Below are 16,211 nucleotides of genomic sequence, written 5' to 3'. Positions count from 1 at the left end.
CATGTTTTGCACACAACGTGTCTCGTTTCTTGGCTATGTTGTTACTCCACAGGGCATTGAGGTGGATAGCAGCAAGATTGATGCCATTCGGGAGTGGCCTACACCGACAACGGTCACACAAATTCGAAGCTTTCTTGGCCTTGCAGGTTTCTACCGCCGGTTTGTTCGTGATTTTAGCTCCATTGCAGCGCCTCTACATGAGCTTACAAAGAAGGATGTTCCCTTTGCTTGGAGTGATTCACAAGAGGTTGCGTTCAGCACCTTGAAAGATAAGTTAACCAATGCTCCTCTCTTGCAGTTGCCTGATTTTACTAAAGTGTTTGAGCTTGAATGCGATGCTAGCGGTATTGGGCTAGGTGCTGTTTTGTTACAAGAAGGAAAACCGGTTGCTTACTTTAGTGAGAAATTAAGTGGTGCTAGCTTGAATTATTCTACTTATGATAAGGAGCTTTATGCTTTAGTGCGCACTTTGCATACTTGGCAGCACTACCTTTGGCATCGCGAGTTTATAATTCATTCTGATCATGAGGCTTTAAAACATATTCGTACCCAAACAAACCTGAACCGTCGTCATGCTAAATGGGTAGAATTCATTGGGTCTTTCCCTTACATTATTAAACACAAGAGCGGGAAGGAAAATGTCATTGCTGATGCTTTGTCTCGTCGCTATACCATGCTGTCACAGTTAGATTTTAAAATCTTTGGCTTGCAAACTGTGAAGGATCAATATGTGGATGATGCTGATTTTAAAGATGCTTTCGCCCACTGTATTCATGGCAAACCATGGGGCAAATTTCACGTACAGGACGGGTTCCTGTTTCGCGCTAACAAGCTGTGTGTTCCAGCTAGCTCGGTTCGTCGTTTGTTGTTACAGGAAGCGCATGGAGGCGGTCTCATGGGGCACTTTGGCGTCTACAAGACGCATGAAGTGCTGGCTGCCCACTTCTTTTGGCCCCGGATGCGCACTGATGTTGAGCGCCTTGTTGCCCGCTGCACTACTTGCCAGAAAGCTAAGTCACGATTAAACAACCATGGTTTGTACATGCCTTTGCCTGTTCCTACTTCCCCTTGGCTTGATATTTCTATGGACTTTGTTTTGGGATTGCCTAGAACTAAGAAGGGGAGGGACAGTATTTTTGTGGTTGTTGATCGTTTCTCCAAAATGGCTCATTTTATACCTTGTCATAAGACTGATGATGCTAGCAATGTTGCTGAATTGTTCTTTCGCGAGATTATTCGTTTGTATGGTATTCCAAATACAATAGTCTCTGATCGTGATGCTAAGTTTCTCAGTCATTTTTGGAGATCACTATGGAATAAAATGGGAACTAAATTGCTGTTTAGCACCACTTGTCACCCTCAGACTGATGGACAAACTGAGGTGGTTAATCGAACCTTATCCACTATGCTTAGGGCTGTTTTAGATAAACACTTGAAACGTTGGGAAGATTGCTTGCCTCATGTTGAGTTTGCTTATAATCATGCAACGCATTCTTCTACAAAGAAGTGTCCTTCTCAAGTTGTTTATGGTTATATTCCTCGGGCGCCTATTGATTTGTTTGCACTTGATGCCGAGGACACCCCACACATAGATGCCGCTGCACATGTTGATCAAATGATTAGCTTGCATGAGCAAACTCAACAAAACATTGCTGCTGCTAATGCTAAATATCAGGTTGCGGGTAGTAAAGGGAGAAAACATGTTACTTTTGCACCGGGTGATCTGGTTTGGTTGCATTTGAGGAAGGATCGTTTTCCTACCTTACGTCGTTCTAAATTGATGCCACGTGCTGCTGGTCCTTTTAAAGTGCTAACCAAGATTAATGATAATGCTTATATCCTTGACCTGCCTGCGGAGTTTGGTGTTTCCACGAGTTTTAATGTTGCAGATTTGAAACCGTATGTGGGCGAAGATGAGGAGTTGCCGTCGAGGACGACTTCAGTTCAAGAAGGGGAGGATGATGAGGACACCACGAGTACATCTACACCAGCAGCACCTCAGGCGCCTCCAGTTGCTCCTCCACCTCAGGCGCCTACAGTTGCTCATCCAGTTGGGCCAATCACTCGAGCCCGTGCGAGAGAATTAAACTTCATCATGCTGTTAAGGAACGAAGGCCCATCGGAATAAGAAGATGGCCCAACAGGGCAGCCCAGGTGGGGCGCCTAGGGTTGGGCGCCGTGACCCCTTCAGACACCAGGGGATGCGCCCCCTTTATTTAGTCCGAGTCCTTTTTGTTTACGACTTGAGTTTTGTTTTACATCTAGCTTTAGCTACTCTTGAACACGCGCAAATACGCGCTGTCCTTGTGATTCAGAACTCCACCTTCGAGTGATATTTAGATTGCTCGCCTCTTTTTCTTGTTCGTTCTTCGATTGCGGACAGGAATCGATCTTCGTGATCAGGCTGATCTCGCACCGGCGAGGTTGGTAACCATCGGGAGTTGGTTCAGCGATTGCATTGGCGCTTCGGGTTCGCTCGTCGTAGTCGGATCGTGAGGGTCTACTTCCACCAAGTCGAATTTATCTCCACTCACCGAAAGATCGGGCACTCCGACTCTATCATAAGGACCAGCAGTCATGAGGATAGTCAAGGTACTGGCAGTGGTAACAAGGGAGAAGAAGAAGGTGATGATTTTGACATGCCTACATCTCATTTTCAACCTTCACAATCAGGTGTCCTTTGAGAAGCAAGGATGAGAGCACCTCAGGCAGCTATTTATAGAGTCAAAGTGAACTACAAGGCTGCGGGAATGACTGAAATTTGCCGAAAAGAAAGAGAAAAGAATCCCCAGAAAATTGGAAAGGCAAATGTGGATTATAGATTCTACACAGATTTTTACCAAAACTTCTATGAGAGTGCTATTCTTGCTAAAGGTGTACCCATTGCTCGCTCTCAATTCATTGATTGGCCTCACTTGGCAAATTTGAGAGACCCCATGGTAAATGAAGTGATACAAGCTTGCAAGGACAAAAATGTGTATTACATCATGGGCTTTGAACATAGTTGGAATAGAGAAATTATTGCTCAATTCTATGCCACTTGCTACTTTAATGTGATAAAAAATGTGAGGTGGGTGCATTGGATGACGGAAGGAAATTGTTATGGAATATCCATAAGGGAATTTGCTTCACTCCTTGGCTTTAGCACCGGATGATCTAGACCTTGTGAGGATTCATATTAGCAAATCTCTATCAAAAGGTGCAATGTACGGAATGTATCTCACACCTCAACTGGTCAACTATGGAGAGACACATAACATGATTCCATTCTATGGCTATCTTAACCGGTTGTTTAGAAAAACACTAGCACCAAGAGAAGGTGATGCTAGCAAGATCACTTTTTATGGTCGGAATTTACTTGAGACCATGTCACCTAGCGCAAGTGATTTTAGTATGGTGGATTACATTTGGGAGGAGATAAAAGAGATTGTGAGCTCTCCACAAAAGTGTTGTGGATATGATCCTTATCTTATGCATGTGATTGAGCATGTGACATGGCTTCGATTTGAGTATGATCACATCCACAAGCCATATCATTTGAAGAATGACATTGATGGGCCAACACTTGAGCAGTTTTTCAACCCTCCCGAAGGTGTTTTTAGTCCATCTATTGAGCTAGAGGGACCTTCTAGTGCTGCTACCCCTTCCGGTGCTCCTTCTAGTCCTGCTGCACCATCTAGAGCTGCTGCACCATCTAGGGTAGCAAGGACCACATCTACATAAGGTGGTGCTAGTGGCTCTCAAGCAAGGTATAAGCCTCCCTCCCCTCTTTGCAAAATGTTCAACTTCTTTATGGGCATGTGCAGCTCTATGAACACCAAGTTGCATAAGGAGAGGCAAAAGAGAAAGGACACAATATGGCACAAACAAATGCAAGGGCTCAACATGCCAAACAATCCTCCCTCTCATATTGGCTCCGATGGTCAAGAAAGTGAGCCGGAAACAATTGAACAACAGTGGGAGAATGATCAAACTGTTGATTATTGGGGAAGGACATTTGGTTATTATAATCCCACATTTGGTGGTATGACTAGTGGTGGTGGTTCTTCTTCTAGTGATCCGTTTCTTGGCACCAACACTCCTCAGCCCTCCACTGTTGACCCAAACATCCCTAGAGATGCAGCACAACATCTTGCTTCGATGTTCATTGGATTTTCCACAAAATCCTCCTCCTCCTCCTTTTGGTGGCCCGAGTGGCAATGATGGTGATAGGGAGCCCCATGATGATTTAGCTGAATACTAGAAGCTAAGAAAAGCCCCCAAGATCTTTTGTGGTGATGGATGACAAAGGGGGAGAAGAAGTTAAGTATTAAAGCTTTGGTCCAAGCTTTTGTCAATTGTTGTCTAGCAAATTCGGAGGTTTTGGTTTTCCAGAACCGAATGTTCTGATTTCTAGCTGTTGGATGCAATAGGCCCCTGTAATAAATTCAATCTTAGCTCTTGTGGACTTGACAATTTATGTAATGTGTGCTACTATGTGCGTTAAACCTGTTTAAGCTTTATTAAACTCATTTGCATGCTATTGTGATTTTATTGGTTGATGACTGTCTTTGATAAGTGCTGTCAGGCAGAAAACGGAAGTTCTGGTTTTTTAGAATCGGAGGTTCCGATTTTGGCCTGGCAGACAGCACCACCTTCTCTCATTTTATTTGATTGGTGGAATATTTGCTACATGCATCACGTGTTATTTGTTCACATGCTTGTTTTGCACCCCACGGATGCTGAGATTCAGGGGCAGCTCCATGTTTGTCTTGAGAATATGCAAATTGGCATTTTAGGCGAAATTTGATGAAAAAAGAATACTATGCACATGTTAAGGGGGAGCTCTATTTAAATCTCAGCACTCAAAAGCTTTTTGATATATCTTTTGTAAGCTTTAATCAAGGTTGTCATCAATGACTGTAACGCCCGTAAAAATACACGCAATTAAATCACTCGTTAAAAATACATTCCAAAATTTTTCCAACCGCTGAGCTCCGTCAAATCTTTTCCTTTCCGACGGACCCGGTGTCCTAGCCCCAGCTCGTCAAACCCTCTTTTTCCGTCCCCGTAAATTTCGCCGCGTGCCGTCCAATCCATCACGCGCGCTGGTCAAGTCCCGAATCTTTAACCGCCTTTTCCCCCTTTTTCTTCTTCTTTCTCCCTCCCTTTCTCTTTCTTCTTTTCCTTCATTTGTTTTCCTTCTTCCTCTTCTTCTCCATCCACCTTTCTTCTTCCTCTCTCTCTTCCTTTTCCCCCTCTCAGGCGCCGGCTCTTTCCCTGGCGTGCCCGGGCGCTGCCCTCCCCTGTGCGCACAGCACCGCACGCGCGCGGGCCGCGTCGCACCGTGCCGCGTCGCGCCGCGCTGTGCCGCCTGAACCGCTCGTGCTCGCCGCGCCGCGCCGCGCCCCGCGGTCCGCCAGACCGCGCGTGCCGCGCTGGGCGCCGCCGGCCGCGCCGGGTCGCCCGCCGGCCGCCCCACTCCACCCTCCGGCGCGCCTCCCCGCGCAAGTCGCCGCCCTGTACACCCTCGGCCACCGCACCCACGCCAACCACACGCAGATCCACTCCGGCACGCCACCAGGACAAGTTCGGCCGCCGTCCCAGCGCCGGCACCGCCGCCTCGGGCGCCGACGCCTTCCTTGCCGCCGCCTATAAAAGGGTAGGCCGAGCCCTGCCACCTTCCCCACGCCACCAACGCCATCCCCAAGCCGCCGGCCTCCTCCTTCCGCCTCCTCGCCACCCGAGCTCCCGCCGCCGCCCAAATCCTTGCCGCCGCCGCCCCTTGGGTGCCGCCTCCCAATCGCCCAAGGTAAGGGGTCAAATGGACCCCCTTACCCCTCCCCTCCATCCCGCACTACCCGGCCTCGTCGCCGGCGGGTCAAGTCGGCCGGCCCACCGCCGGCCGTGTGCCCCCCCCCCTTTCCTCTATTCTGGAGCAAAGGAAAGAAGAAGGAAGAAGGCCGAATTTCGATCTGCCCCTCTAGTTTCCTTTATTTACAACTCGGTCCCTCCACCTCTCTCCAGGGACTTCCACAAATGAGCCCTTCCACTTTCTAGAGTAATTACAAATAGGTCCTCGGTTTTTACAGTTTAGTCCTAAACCTCGGTTTAAAGCTCCTAATACTCCTTTAACCCGTCATTTCATGCGCCAATTTTCCTCCAATCGATCCTAAATTCGACCACGGCCTCCTCTCATATATTTCCGCCGAAGCATATCCAAATTTCATGAAAATATCCCTTATACCTATTTTCCGTTCATATTTCCTGTTCGGAGCTCAACGGGCAAAATCTTTTTCCTTTTTATTTATTGTGTGCTCGTTTGTGTGTGCCGTAGATCGCGGAGTACCCGAGGAGGAGCGCGAGGAGGAGTTCGACCGCGAGCCCGAGCCCGAGGACCAGTACCGCGAGCAGGAGCTCCCGGAAGGCTTTGAGAACGGCAAGTCCAATCTCACCCTTTGATGCATATTTAATACCCAGTTTTTCAGACACAACCTATTGGCCTGTTTTATAAAATGCATATTGCTTTATCGCAAGACATGGTTGGATAGCCACCCCTTGATTGTTATGATTATTCCTTGTTGTCCCATATTTATCTCTAAATATGAGTTGCTCTGTTTAGATGATAAATACTGCTAGAATGCTTAGGAACTCGTTATCCAAATTCAAACATGACTACATCTGTTTATTCGGAAAGTAACTGTGTGAGTGTGTTCAACTGAGGAGTTGGGTTTTCGGGTGTAAAGAGAGGTGGTGGATGAGATGGATGGGCGTTTCTTGTGTGGAATGCCGGGTTGTTGGGCTTGTACCTTAGTGGTTGAGCAGAGCGGGAGATATCCATCTTGTCATGGCTAAGGACCGAGTTGATGTGTCATCCTGCCTAATTCCATCATCGTACAACCACTCGACCATTGTATGGGCAACGGCTTAGCATAAACCCCACTAGCTAAACTGCTAGGCTTCAGGTGTGCTGGTGAGCAGCGGGAGCCCTTGGAAAAGGACTAAGCTCTTGGTGACTTAGGTCCCAGTTTCGGCCCCGTGGATGGGTTGCTAACCCCTTGGGTGCTTCCGTGTTGACTAGTCAGTGTTGGATAAGGTGGGTAATGGCTTTGTTAGGATCCGTACCGTCACTAAGGTGATCGCGATACGGTACCCTACTTGTGGGAAAAGTGTACAACCTCTGCAGAGTTAAAAACCTATCCGGGTAGCCGTGTCCACGGCATTGGACGAGTTACGGCTCGGTCACACAACTAGCTTTTGGGGATGACTGGTATTTACTGTGTGTGTGTGGGTGTGTGGAATTTTGGAAGTGTTCGGCAGTTGTGCCGTGCGCTACGGCGGACGGGGAGTTCGGTAGCGATAAAACTTGGATCCTTTGTGTAGGATCAACCCCGCTTGTTATATCGTTTATTAAAATGTTTTCATGAAACTTCTTTAAAATGAAATCCTGCATATGTCTAAAATTTAGCTTTATTGCAAATGAACCATAGCTATATCCTTGATGATTCATATGCATATTCTTGTTGTATCCCCCTCCGTGGATGGGGTTGGACTTGCTGAGTACTTTGTACTCACCCTTGTGTTGTTACTCCAGAGGAGGATCCGGACTTCGTCGCCGAGGACTTCGAGTAGGAGGTTGCGTCTGCACCCAACGCTGCCTGCGGTGTTGGCCCTTTTGCAGGGTGCTTCCGCTGACGCATAGTTCCGATTGCAGCCCGGAATACGACTGGACTGCAACTTGGATTTGTATTGTTATCGCTTTAGTCTTGCTTTGGGTGTGGCTTGCCCGCCCGCTCCTTCGGGAGTTGTACGGTTTCTGAACTATCTGTTGAATAAATGTGTTATCAGCCTCCTGGGACTGATAATTGGATCACATTTAGTCCCTGCTTATGTGGGGATGCTTCAATGACCAAAAAGGGGGAGATTGAAAGAGCATCTAGGCCCCTAGTGGGTTTTGGTGAGTTGAATGATGACATGATTAAAGATCTAATGAACTTGTTAAGTCTATGAGCAGGTAGAATGCTATTGATCAATAATCTTTGTGGGAAAGATTGCATTAAATGGCTCATACAATGAAAAGAATAAGTATGGTATATGTCATTGTTCATCTAAGCAAGCAATGGTGTAAAAGAAAGTTGAGGCTTGGTTGATAGCCTTATATTGCAAGATTGCTTGAAGTTAAATAACGAATGTTATAATAAGGAATATTATGTAGATCCCGTAATAGCTATGTGTGATATGTGACAAGAAAATTGAAGGAAAGATAGAGGCATGATGGCATTGGGATATTAGTTAGTCTCTAAATAAAATGAGAACCGTGTTATGAACAAATAGGATATTACAATTTCAAGTGGATTTCATTCATGATGTCAAAACATAGCTAGACTCAAATGCGGCAGCGATTGGATGAAGAAATCAAGCAAGTGATTAGTAACAAGGTACTAGGCAAAGTTTGGTCAAGTAGTGACTTGGGCAATGAGCTTTGCTAGGGTGAAGTGGATAGTGCTTGGAGGATTTTGAGGTATCAAGTTAAGCCTTACCGAGTATAGCAATTGGATGCATCAAATGTTTATTGAGTCATATGAGGAAGTGACTTGTGATAAAAAATTGGGTTTCATTCATGTGCAGTTGAATATTGATTCAAGTCACTACCTTAAGGTTGAAGTGCTCAAACCAAAGAGACAAAGATGGATGCAACTCTCAAGTTGATATGATTATCAAAGTATGGCATGGCTCATGGCAAAGAAGCTCAAGAGGATGAATATGGTATTTATGTTTTGATGTTGAGTATAGGTGTGTTGTACTATCAAGAGGTTTGCATCATATGGTTATTTAACAATGTCTCATTGCTCAAGTATCCTATGCGAGGGATGAGAGAAACAAAAACCACACGTACACACCAACAGGTAAGGAAGTAGCATAACAAGAGAGGAGTCATTTGAGAGCACTAAAAGAGCACTCATACGCTTGAGCACTGGTTTGCCTTGCCAAGTTTCAAGTGAAGCATTTGTCACTCTTGTAGGTGTTCCTCCTAGACGGCTAGGCATCGCCCAAGAGCTCCTAAGGTGTGGTGAGCCACGGGACAGTTTGTGCAGGTCAAGCTTCGCCTCCGAAAGGCAAGAAGCTAACTAATGAAGTGGGGAAAGGGTTGAGTGCAATCCGGCTTCTTTGGAAGCACCTAACGAAGATGTAGGATTTGCCCGGGGGTGAATCTGAACTTCGGTGAACCAAATCACTATGTCTCCTCACTAGTTTGCTTAGATTTGCATTGCACTTCTATTTCATTGTGATCTCATAATATTGGTTGATCTATTCGGGTGCTAGTGTTTGTGAAGTGCAGGAACTTTGTGATCCTACTAAGAAGCACCATCTGAGCATCTCTCTAAACCTGGTTTGATTTTTATCTCACTTGCAACGCATAAGGTTTGGGGTTTCTCTCTGCCCAAGCCAAAACCGGAGGTTCCAGTTTGGAAACCTGAAGTTCCAGTTTTCAGGCAGACAGTTTTATTCCGATGCTTAAGGCGTGTGTTTCCTATTTTCGGAGATTCCGAAGATTTCTTTGGAGATTCCGTAATTTGCAAAATCTCCAGTAGTATTTCCGGAATAATCCGCAAGTCGCTGATAAACTTGTTTTAAGTGGTGACGATTTCAGGTTACGCCTATTCACCCCCCTCTAGGCGAAATCAAGATCCTTTCATGCATCAAAAGCAAATTTTCACTGAAATGTGTGGTCTTAAGCACCATTTTAGGACTTAATCAGGTTAATGAATGACCTTATGCTAAAGTGGATTAGTGGTCGATGGTCGTTCAATGCATCAAATACACCATGGTGGTGGTTCCATGGAGTTGACTCTTGTGGCAGATCCAATGCGTGGAGCTATTCTTCGGTTTTGGCAGGTGGATTCTTCTCCGGTCTCAACGCTTGAAACTTCTTCGTCAAGCTACGATGCGGTGTGCGATGTAGGGCCATGGGAGAGGAGAAGAGATGACTTGGGTGTGTAGTATCTGTATTTCTTCTTTGATTTCCAGGGTCGTCCACGTAAAATGTGTTTATAGTATGCTGTTATGTGCAATATAAATCTCATTCTTTACAAGAAAAGAATACACTAGGAGAGCCGTGGCCTGTTTTCTCTATACTATAGATAATTATTGCAAGAAGGGTCAGCAGAGCCAGCCCAGGGTCGAGCCAGCAAAAATTGAGGCCCTGTGCCAAACTCTAAAATAAGGTCTACCTCCCCAAAAAATAGGATTATAAATAAGATATATGATATGTACCTATTTGACTCTTGCTTTCATAATCTTTACTTGAAGTGCTTCATTCTTTTAGTGTTCCTTGAAATGAAATCGAAGTCCGTGCACAGCTAGCTGAACATGCATGCGTATGTGCAGATGCAAATGAAGAAGCAGCCGGTGACGGGTGGTATATGTTGTACCTAGGGTGCTGCGTGTTCTTGACGACCTTTTGGTCGTACTTGCGCCACTTGTAGCTGTCGTCGAGGACATTGATGTCGCTCATCGTCTTGAAGCATAACCGCGGCTCCCGCACCTTCCGCCGCGCCTTCCCTCCACCGTCGCCCGCCTTCTTCATCCTCACCGCACCCACCCCCAGCGCTGCCGCCACGTCGTTCTGCCCGCTGGCAGCCAACCCCTCGCTCACCGCCGCAGCACCCTTCCCCCGATGCCTGCCCTGACCTTGGTCATGCCCTTCATCACAGGTCGACCTGTATAGAGAGAAAGCGACAACGCCGTCACGCGCCATACACATAAAAGAGCTTTTCTTTGGGGAAGAGAGGGAGAAGGAGAGAGATCTGATCTTAACATGGGTGACTGCTTGAGTGCCTGACGCGGGTCGCGGTGAGCTGGCGGTGACCAGCCTGGCGGTGATGCCTGGAGCCCTGGCCTACCACCTGACGGCTGACGCTTGGAGTCCCGACCGATTGATTTCACCGCCCTAGCCTGGAGGCTGGAGCCCTACGCCTGAGTGCCTGACGGTGAGTGCCTAACGGTGACGGCTGAGTGCTGACGCATGACGCCTAGACTCCCGTGGATTGGCGGATGGACTTGCGCCATGCGCCCGTGCCGCGTCAGAAGTCATCTCTATAGGAATGCCCTGCTCTGGTGGCCCCCCGAATTTGGAGGCCCTGTGCCATCGCACAGGCCGCACTTGCATGGGGCTCGGCCCTGGGCCAGCCCATCAGGTCCATTACTACACTCTAATATAATATATAACTAATTATATTATCATAAATACAATATATTTAAAAGCAAAATGAATATCTGAAAGCTCTTGGTAGAAAAAAATACAAAATTGCTAGAGTAAAAAAAAATGGTTTCAAGTAAATGAAAATGGAGGTTAATATGACCCATGTCTGAAACGACTAACGTAAGACAACAAAACATATCACTTGTTGCTACAGGAGGAAGTATTCCCCCTCTTCAAATTTAAGATTTATATTTGTTCCATAGGACAAAGATTTTTGGACAACGATAACTCTACCATTATATCATTGGCGAAAAAAAAGCCAATTTGATCCTTCATCCTTTGGTTCATGCTCAAATTTGCCACACAATTATCAAATTCACCAATCTAGACCACAAACTGTTTATTTGGGCTAATTTTCATCCCTAGTTCTACGTGGCTTGCCATATATAAATTTTTTTGAAGTAAATGTCGTGCCACATTGGCCTGCCTACTCAGCTATGGGTACTGTAAAGAGCATGGTGGAGCTTAGTTGTGGCCAAAGATGGTCATGCCCCTCTTGTGGAAACTTTAGTGACCTCTAAATTTCACCATGTATTAAGTGAGATTTGAACTTTTTTCCTTACTTAGGCTCCTTCTAGATTTCCCCTCGAGCTCTGCCACCGTGAAGAGAGTCAACATGCATAATTGTGGTTCAATGGTCAATGCGAATGTGCAAATAAACAAAAGGTTTGGGGTCAATTTTGGGTAATATGGTGAGATCATCAACCATTCATTTTCGTTAGGCAAGTCAATTGTGGGTTGATCTAGCATTTGAATTGATATTGATGCTTGACTTGGTAGCGTGGCAAGAACTTTACATCCACTCTTTACTGACTTAGCCAGCCACGTAGGTGTGCCATATAAGACAAGAGATGAAATTGGGCATAAATAAAAAAAATATGAGAACTAAACTAGTCAATTTGGGGGACATTGAAGGATGAAAAAAGCTATTCCCATTTATATGATATGGAATTATTATTCTCAATAAATACTTTTAAATATGAATCCTATATGATCATTTTTGCGTTAAAAACTAATTACTACCAAATTATTTTTTGGCGAAAGTGTGTCCTAACACAACAAAATAAGCTTCACATTTTGAGGCAAAACGAGTGAAATTTTGCAATAAATATTATGTGTAGCTTGGATTCGCGAGAGGGAAATAGGGTGAAGGGAACACGCGAAAGCAAAATAGGCTTTGGATACGCTCACCCGCCCCCACAGCCCATTCGAATTTCGAAACCACAGGACGCGCACGAGCCAGTGCAAAATAAAAAGGAAAGACGTTGGACGGACGCAGCCGACCGTTGCTGCGGGCGGCGGTCCGGCCCCACACGCCAGTCGCACACGGCCACGCGCACGCCACTTGAATTGACCTCATCGGGCCATCGGGGGGCGGCGGAACGCAGAGCAGCTCACTGCCTCACTCGCGTCGCATCCGTTCACACAGATCTCACCGATGGGCTGCGGCGACAGAGACATCGTGACGGCGGCGATGGAGCGGCAGCCCTGGCGCCGCCGCCACGGATGGCAGCTCCCCCTCCACCCGCTCCAGGTCTGCCTCATCCGCCGACGACCTTCGTTTCCTTCCCTCCCTGTGCTGTCCTGACTGCTCGGAGCTCACGTTGCCTCTGGTTTTCTCCCCGCCTGCGCGCAGCTGGTGGGCGCGGCGGTGTTTGGGCTCCTCGTCGCCGCGTTCTACATCGTCCTGGGACCCTACATCGGCAACACCCTCGCCGGCAACATCCTCCTCGCCGCCTTCTCCTTCTCGGTACGCGCATCCCAGCCCCGATCGACTTCTCGATTTCTGCTCCGAGCGCGGCCGTCGTGTCTCTGATGCCGAATTGCCGATCTGTTCCGACTCCAGGCCGTGGCAGCGGCGGTGCTCTACGTGCGCTGCACGGCGGTGGACCCGTCCGACCGGACGGAGGCGAAGAAGGACAAGCGGAAGCGGCAGCTCGCGCGGGGTGGCGGCCACGGTGGCACGGCGAGGCTGCCGCGGCTGCGGTACGGGTTTATCCTGTGGCGGTACGCAGTGCGGCTCCTGCGGCGGGTGGAGACGCGGGTCACCAACCGCTGGGTGCGGAGGAGCTACCTCGAGCAGTGGAACACCAGCGTGCAGCTCGACCCCATGCTCCCCTTTGCCTTCACCAGCCTCGACGACATCGTCTCGCCCTGCACCGCCTCGGACGGGCACGACATCTCCTTCTGCCCCATCTGCGACTGCGAGGTATTGCTCTACGCATAGGTGGTGACATCGCTCTGTTCGTTTCAGGGGAAAAACACAGCAACAAATGATCCCATTTAGTTCAATGTGGATGGATTGGTTTCCAACTTCAAATGTGCCCAATGAATTGAATCCCGACACTATATGTGAAATACCATCGTCTGGAATTTTGTTACAGTGTTTGAAATGACCTTTGTGGGGAAATTTTGAATGTTGGTGAGATAGATTGGAATTTCGTTACCATGTTTGAAATGATCTTCGTATGGAAATTCTGAATGTTTGCAGTTCTGTTACTATGCCAAAACGAATTGAATCCATGCAATACCCGTAAAATTCTGTAAATTTCGACATTTGCAACAATGGCCCAACATTCTAAACAGGATTTAAAATATTCTACAGGTGAAATTGCGCAGCAAGCACTGCAAGACTTGTGAGCGCTGTGTTGATGGATTTGATCACCACTGCAGGGTAACCACTGATACTAGCATTTCATTTGATCCTCAAATCCTGACTTGATCATCCACTCCCAGAATGCCAAGTGGATTAATGTTTGATGCTTTGTTTCGCACAGTGGCTGAACAATTGCATTGGAAGAAGGAACTATGCAACATTTATTCTGCTCATGTTCTTTGTCCTGTTGATGGTGGGTGCCAACAATTTCTTCGAGATTCTCTTTTCATGTTTCTATTCAACTGTTCATATCCAAGATTTCTTGGGTTTGAGAACTACTAATTAGCTTACACCGATGTATTTTATGATCAGCTTGTTATTGAGGGGGGAACGGCAATTGTGATCTTCGTTCGCTGCTTTGTTGACAGCAAAGGAGTCAAATTGGAAATGGAGCACAGGCTGCACATCAGGCTCCCAAAAGGAGCTCATGCAACATTGTCGGTTAGTGATCAAGATGTAACATGGAATTAGACATGATTTCAGTATTTAGTAAGTTCAGGGCTAACATTTGTATCGTAAATTTTTCCATAGATGGCTTTTGTCATCTTCACATTATACAGTACCGCAGCTCTGGGTCAGCTCTTCTTCTTCCACATGGTCCTTATCAAAAAGGTGTGTAACTGGTATTGCTAGTATAATGTTCAGCAATATGAATCCATGTCAATAGCTCAATAGCTGTATTACATTCTAAGTGTTCAGAATCGCTATATATTGTTCTTTCGAGAAAAGAAAATTGAAAGTAATTCGACATGATTCACTGCAGGGTATGAGAACCTATGACTACATTCTTGCGATGAGAGAAGCAGGAACAGCATTTGATTCGTTTGAGGACTCAGATTCTGATGAGAGCATCGACTTTGACTCACCAGAGAAGCCATCTTTCCTGTCAAGGGTCTTTTGCAGAAAAGATGACGGAGATGAAGTAAGAAGCGACAAATTGCATAACTGTTTTTAGTATCAGTCATTGATCCTTTCGTAACAGAGTTAATTTAAAAAACGCAGAGTACTCGGAAGCTGTCGATCAGGATAGAGAGCGACAAGATGGATGCGCCAGGAAGGAAGGATGACATCCAGATAAACCCATGGGCGTTGATCAAGATGAGCAAGGACAAAGCAATGGCAGCAGCCGAGCGCGCACGCGAACGGATTAGACAGAAGCTGCCGACCTCACCGATGAAACCGCTGCCAGTGGAGACCAAGCGCGGCCCCCTGAACGCAGAGAGAAAACACATCACAACCGGGAAGGAGATCGTGCCAGTCTTCACCAAGAGGTGGCTGTCAGGATCGCCGACGGCAGTGGGGATCTCAAGCCCGAGGAGGCGGTTCTCGGGGTCGTCTTCTCCGAAGCCCCAGCGGTACAGGAGTAACTTTGACCTGAGGCTGGCCGAGGTGTCGAGGGAGCTGGAGACCCACATCTCGAAGCAGGTGCTGTGCTCCGTCGTCATGAAGGGTGTCGAGGACGAAGGCTCTTCGTCGTAATTTAAGTAGGATGTTGTATGTTAAAATTTATTAAAAATTTTTGGTTCTTGGTCTCGGAGAATAGTGTGCTGTGTGCTTTCTTAGCCCATGGCACACACTTTTCTCAGATTTGCTTATCCGTTGATGCCGTTGGTGTATGCAAAGGTATATTCTTGCTGCTATTCTGCACCCATCTCCGAAGATCTGCAGGTGCAGACAGCAATATGATGTTTCTTTTACATCAGGTAAATGAATTTCTGTGAGCATGGTCTGTCCTGTGGAGTGTGGTCGTGTCATAGAGTCATCTCCGTTTGAGAGAACGTTTGGATTCTTCTTAGGGGGTGTTTGGCAGACAAGGGCTAAACTTTAGCCCTGTCACATCGGATGTTCGGATATTAATTACGAGAACTAAATATGAGATAATTACAAAACTAATAACAAAACCCTAGGCCAAATCGCGAGATGAATCTATTAAGCCTGATCAATCCATCATACTCGAATGGTTACTGGAGCACCACCTTGGCATTTACTTGACTACTCCTGCTTAACAGATTCATTTCGTGGCCTAGCCCTCGGCTTCTGCATCTTCCTCTGTAAACCAGGTGAAGTCTTTGGCCTCTACCTTCCTCTCTTTTTTGACCCTAAGGAAGAGAGTATTCCCCCTGTTTCCTTCTTTGTTTCAGCCACGACATCTTAGGTCTGAGCTCGTGCGTGCCATTGAGCGCATTCATTCCGAAGATCCGGTAACGTATGAGGACAGGATGCTGATCGTGACTCGTCGAGAGGAGCTCCATGATCACGTTGCCACGGAGCTCGCGTAGTCTTGGGATTCGATGGTGAGTGAGAAGTAACCAT

At 46.8% G+C, this 16,211-nt stretch overlaps 2 protein-coding genes across 2 annotated transcripts; one reads left to right on the top strand and one right to left on the bottom strand.

Moving 5' to 3' along the window:
* Positions 1–9,384: 9,384 nt before the first annotated feature.
* On the bottom strand, positions 9,385–10,738 carry LOC111256760 (WRKY transcription factor WRKY24-like). The gene is made up of 2 exons (XM_022825276.1): positions 10,413–10,738; positions 9,385–9,454 (listed from the first exon to the last, which is right to left on the bottom strand). Exons 1-2 carry the CDS (start codon positions 10,736–10,738, stop codon positions 9,385–9,387), a joined length of 396 nt encoding a protein of 131 aa, XP_022681011.1.
* Positions 10,739–12,542: 1,804 nt separating this feature from the next.
* On the top strand, positions 12,543–15,625 carry LOC101765243 (protein S-acyltransferase 18). Its single transcript, XM_004962476.3, has 9 exons — positions 12,543–12,776; positions 12,879–12,992; positions 13,089–13,451; positions 13,848–13,916; positions 14,020–14,091; positions 14,211–14,339; positions 14,430–14,510; positions 14,662–14,820; positions 14,901–15,625. Exons 1-9 carry the CDS (start codon positions 12,681–12,683, stop codon positions 15,375–15,377), a joined length of 1,560 nt encoding a protein of 519 aa, XP_004962533.1. The 5' UTR covers positions 12,543–12,680; the 3' UTR covers positions 15,378–15,625.
* The last annotated feature ends 586 nt before the right edge of the window (positions 15,626–16,211 follow it).

Source organism: Setaria italica, chromosome III (assembly GCF_000263155.2).
Source record: "Setaria italica strain Yugu1 chromosome III, Setaria_italica_v2.0, whole genome shotgun sequence".
Classification (NCBI taxonomy): Eukaryota; Viridiplantae; Streptophyta; class Magnoliopsida; order Poales; family Poaceae; genus Setaria; species Setaria italica.
This window is presented reverse-complemented; position numbering and strand designations above follow the sequence as displayed.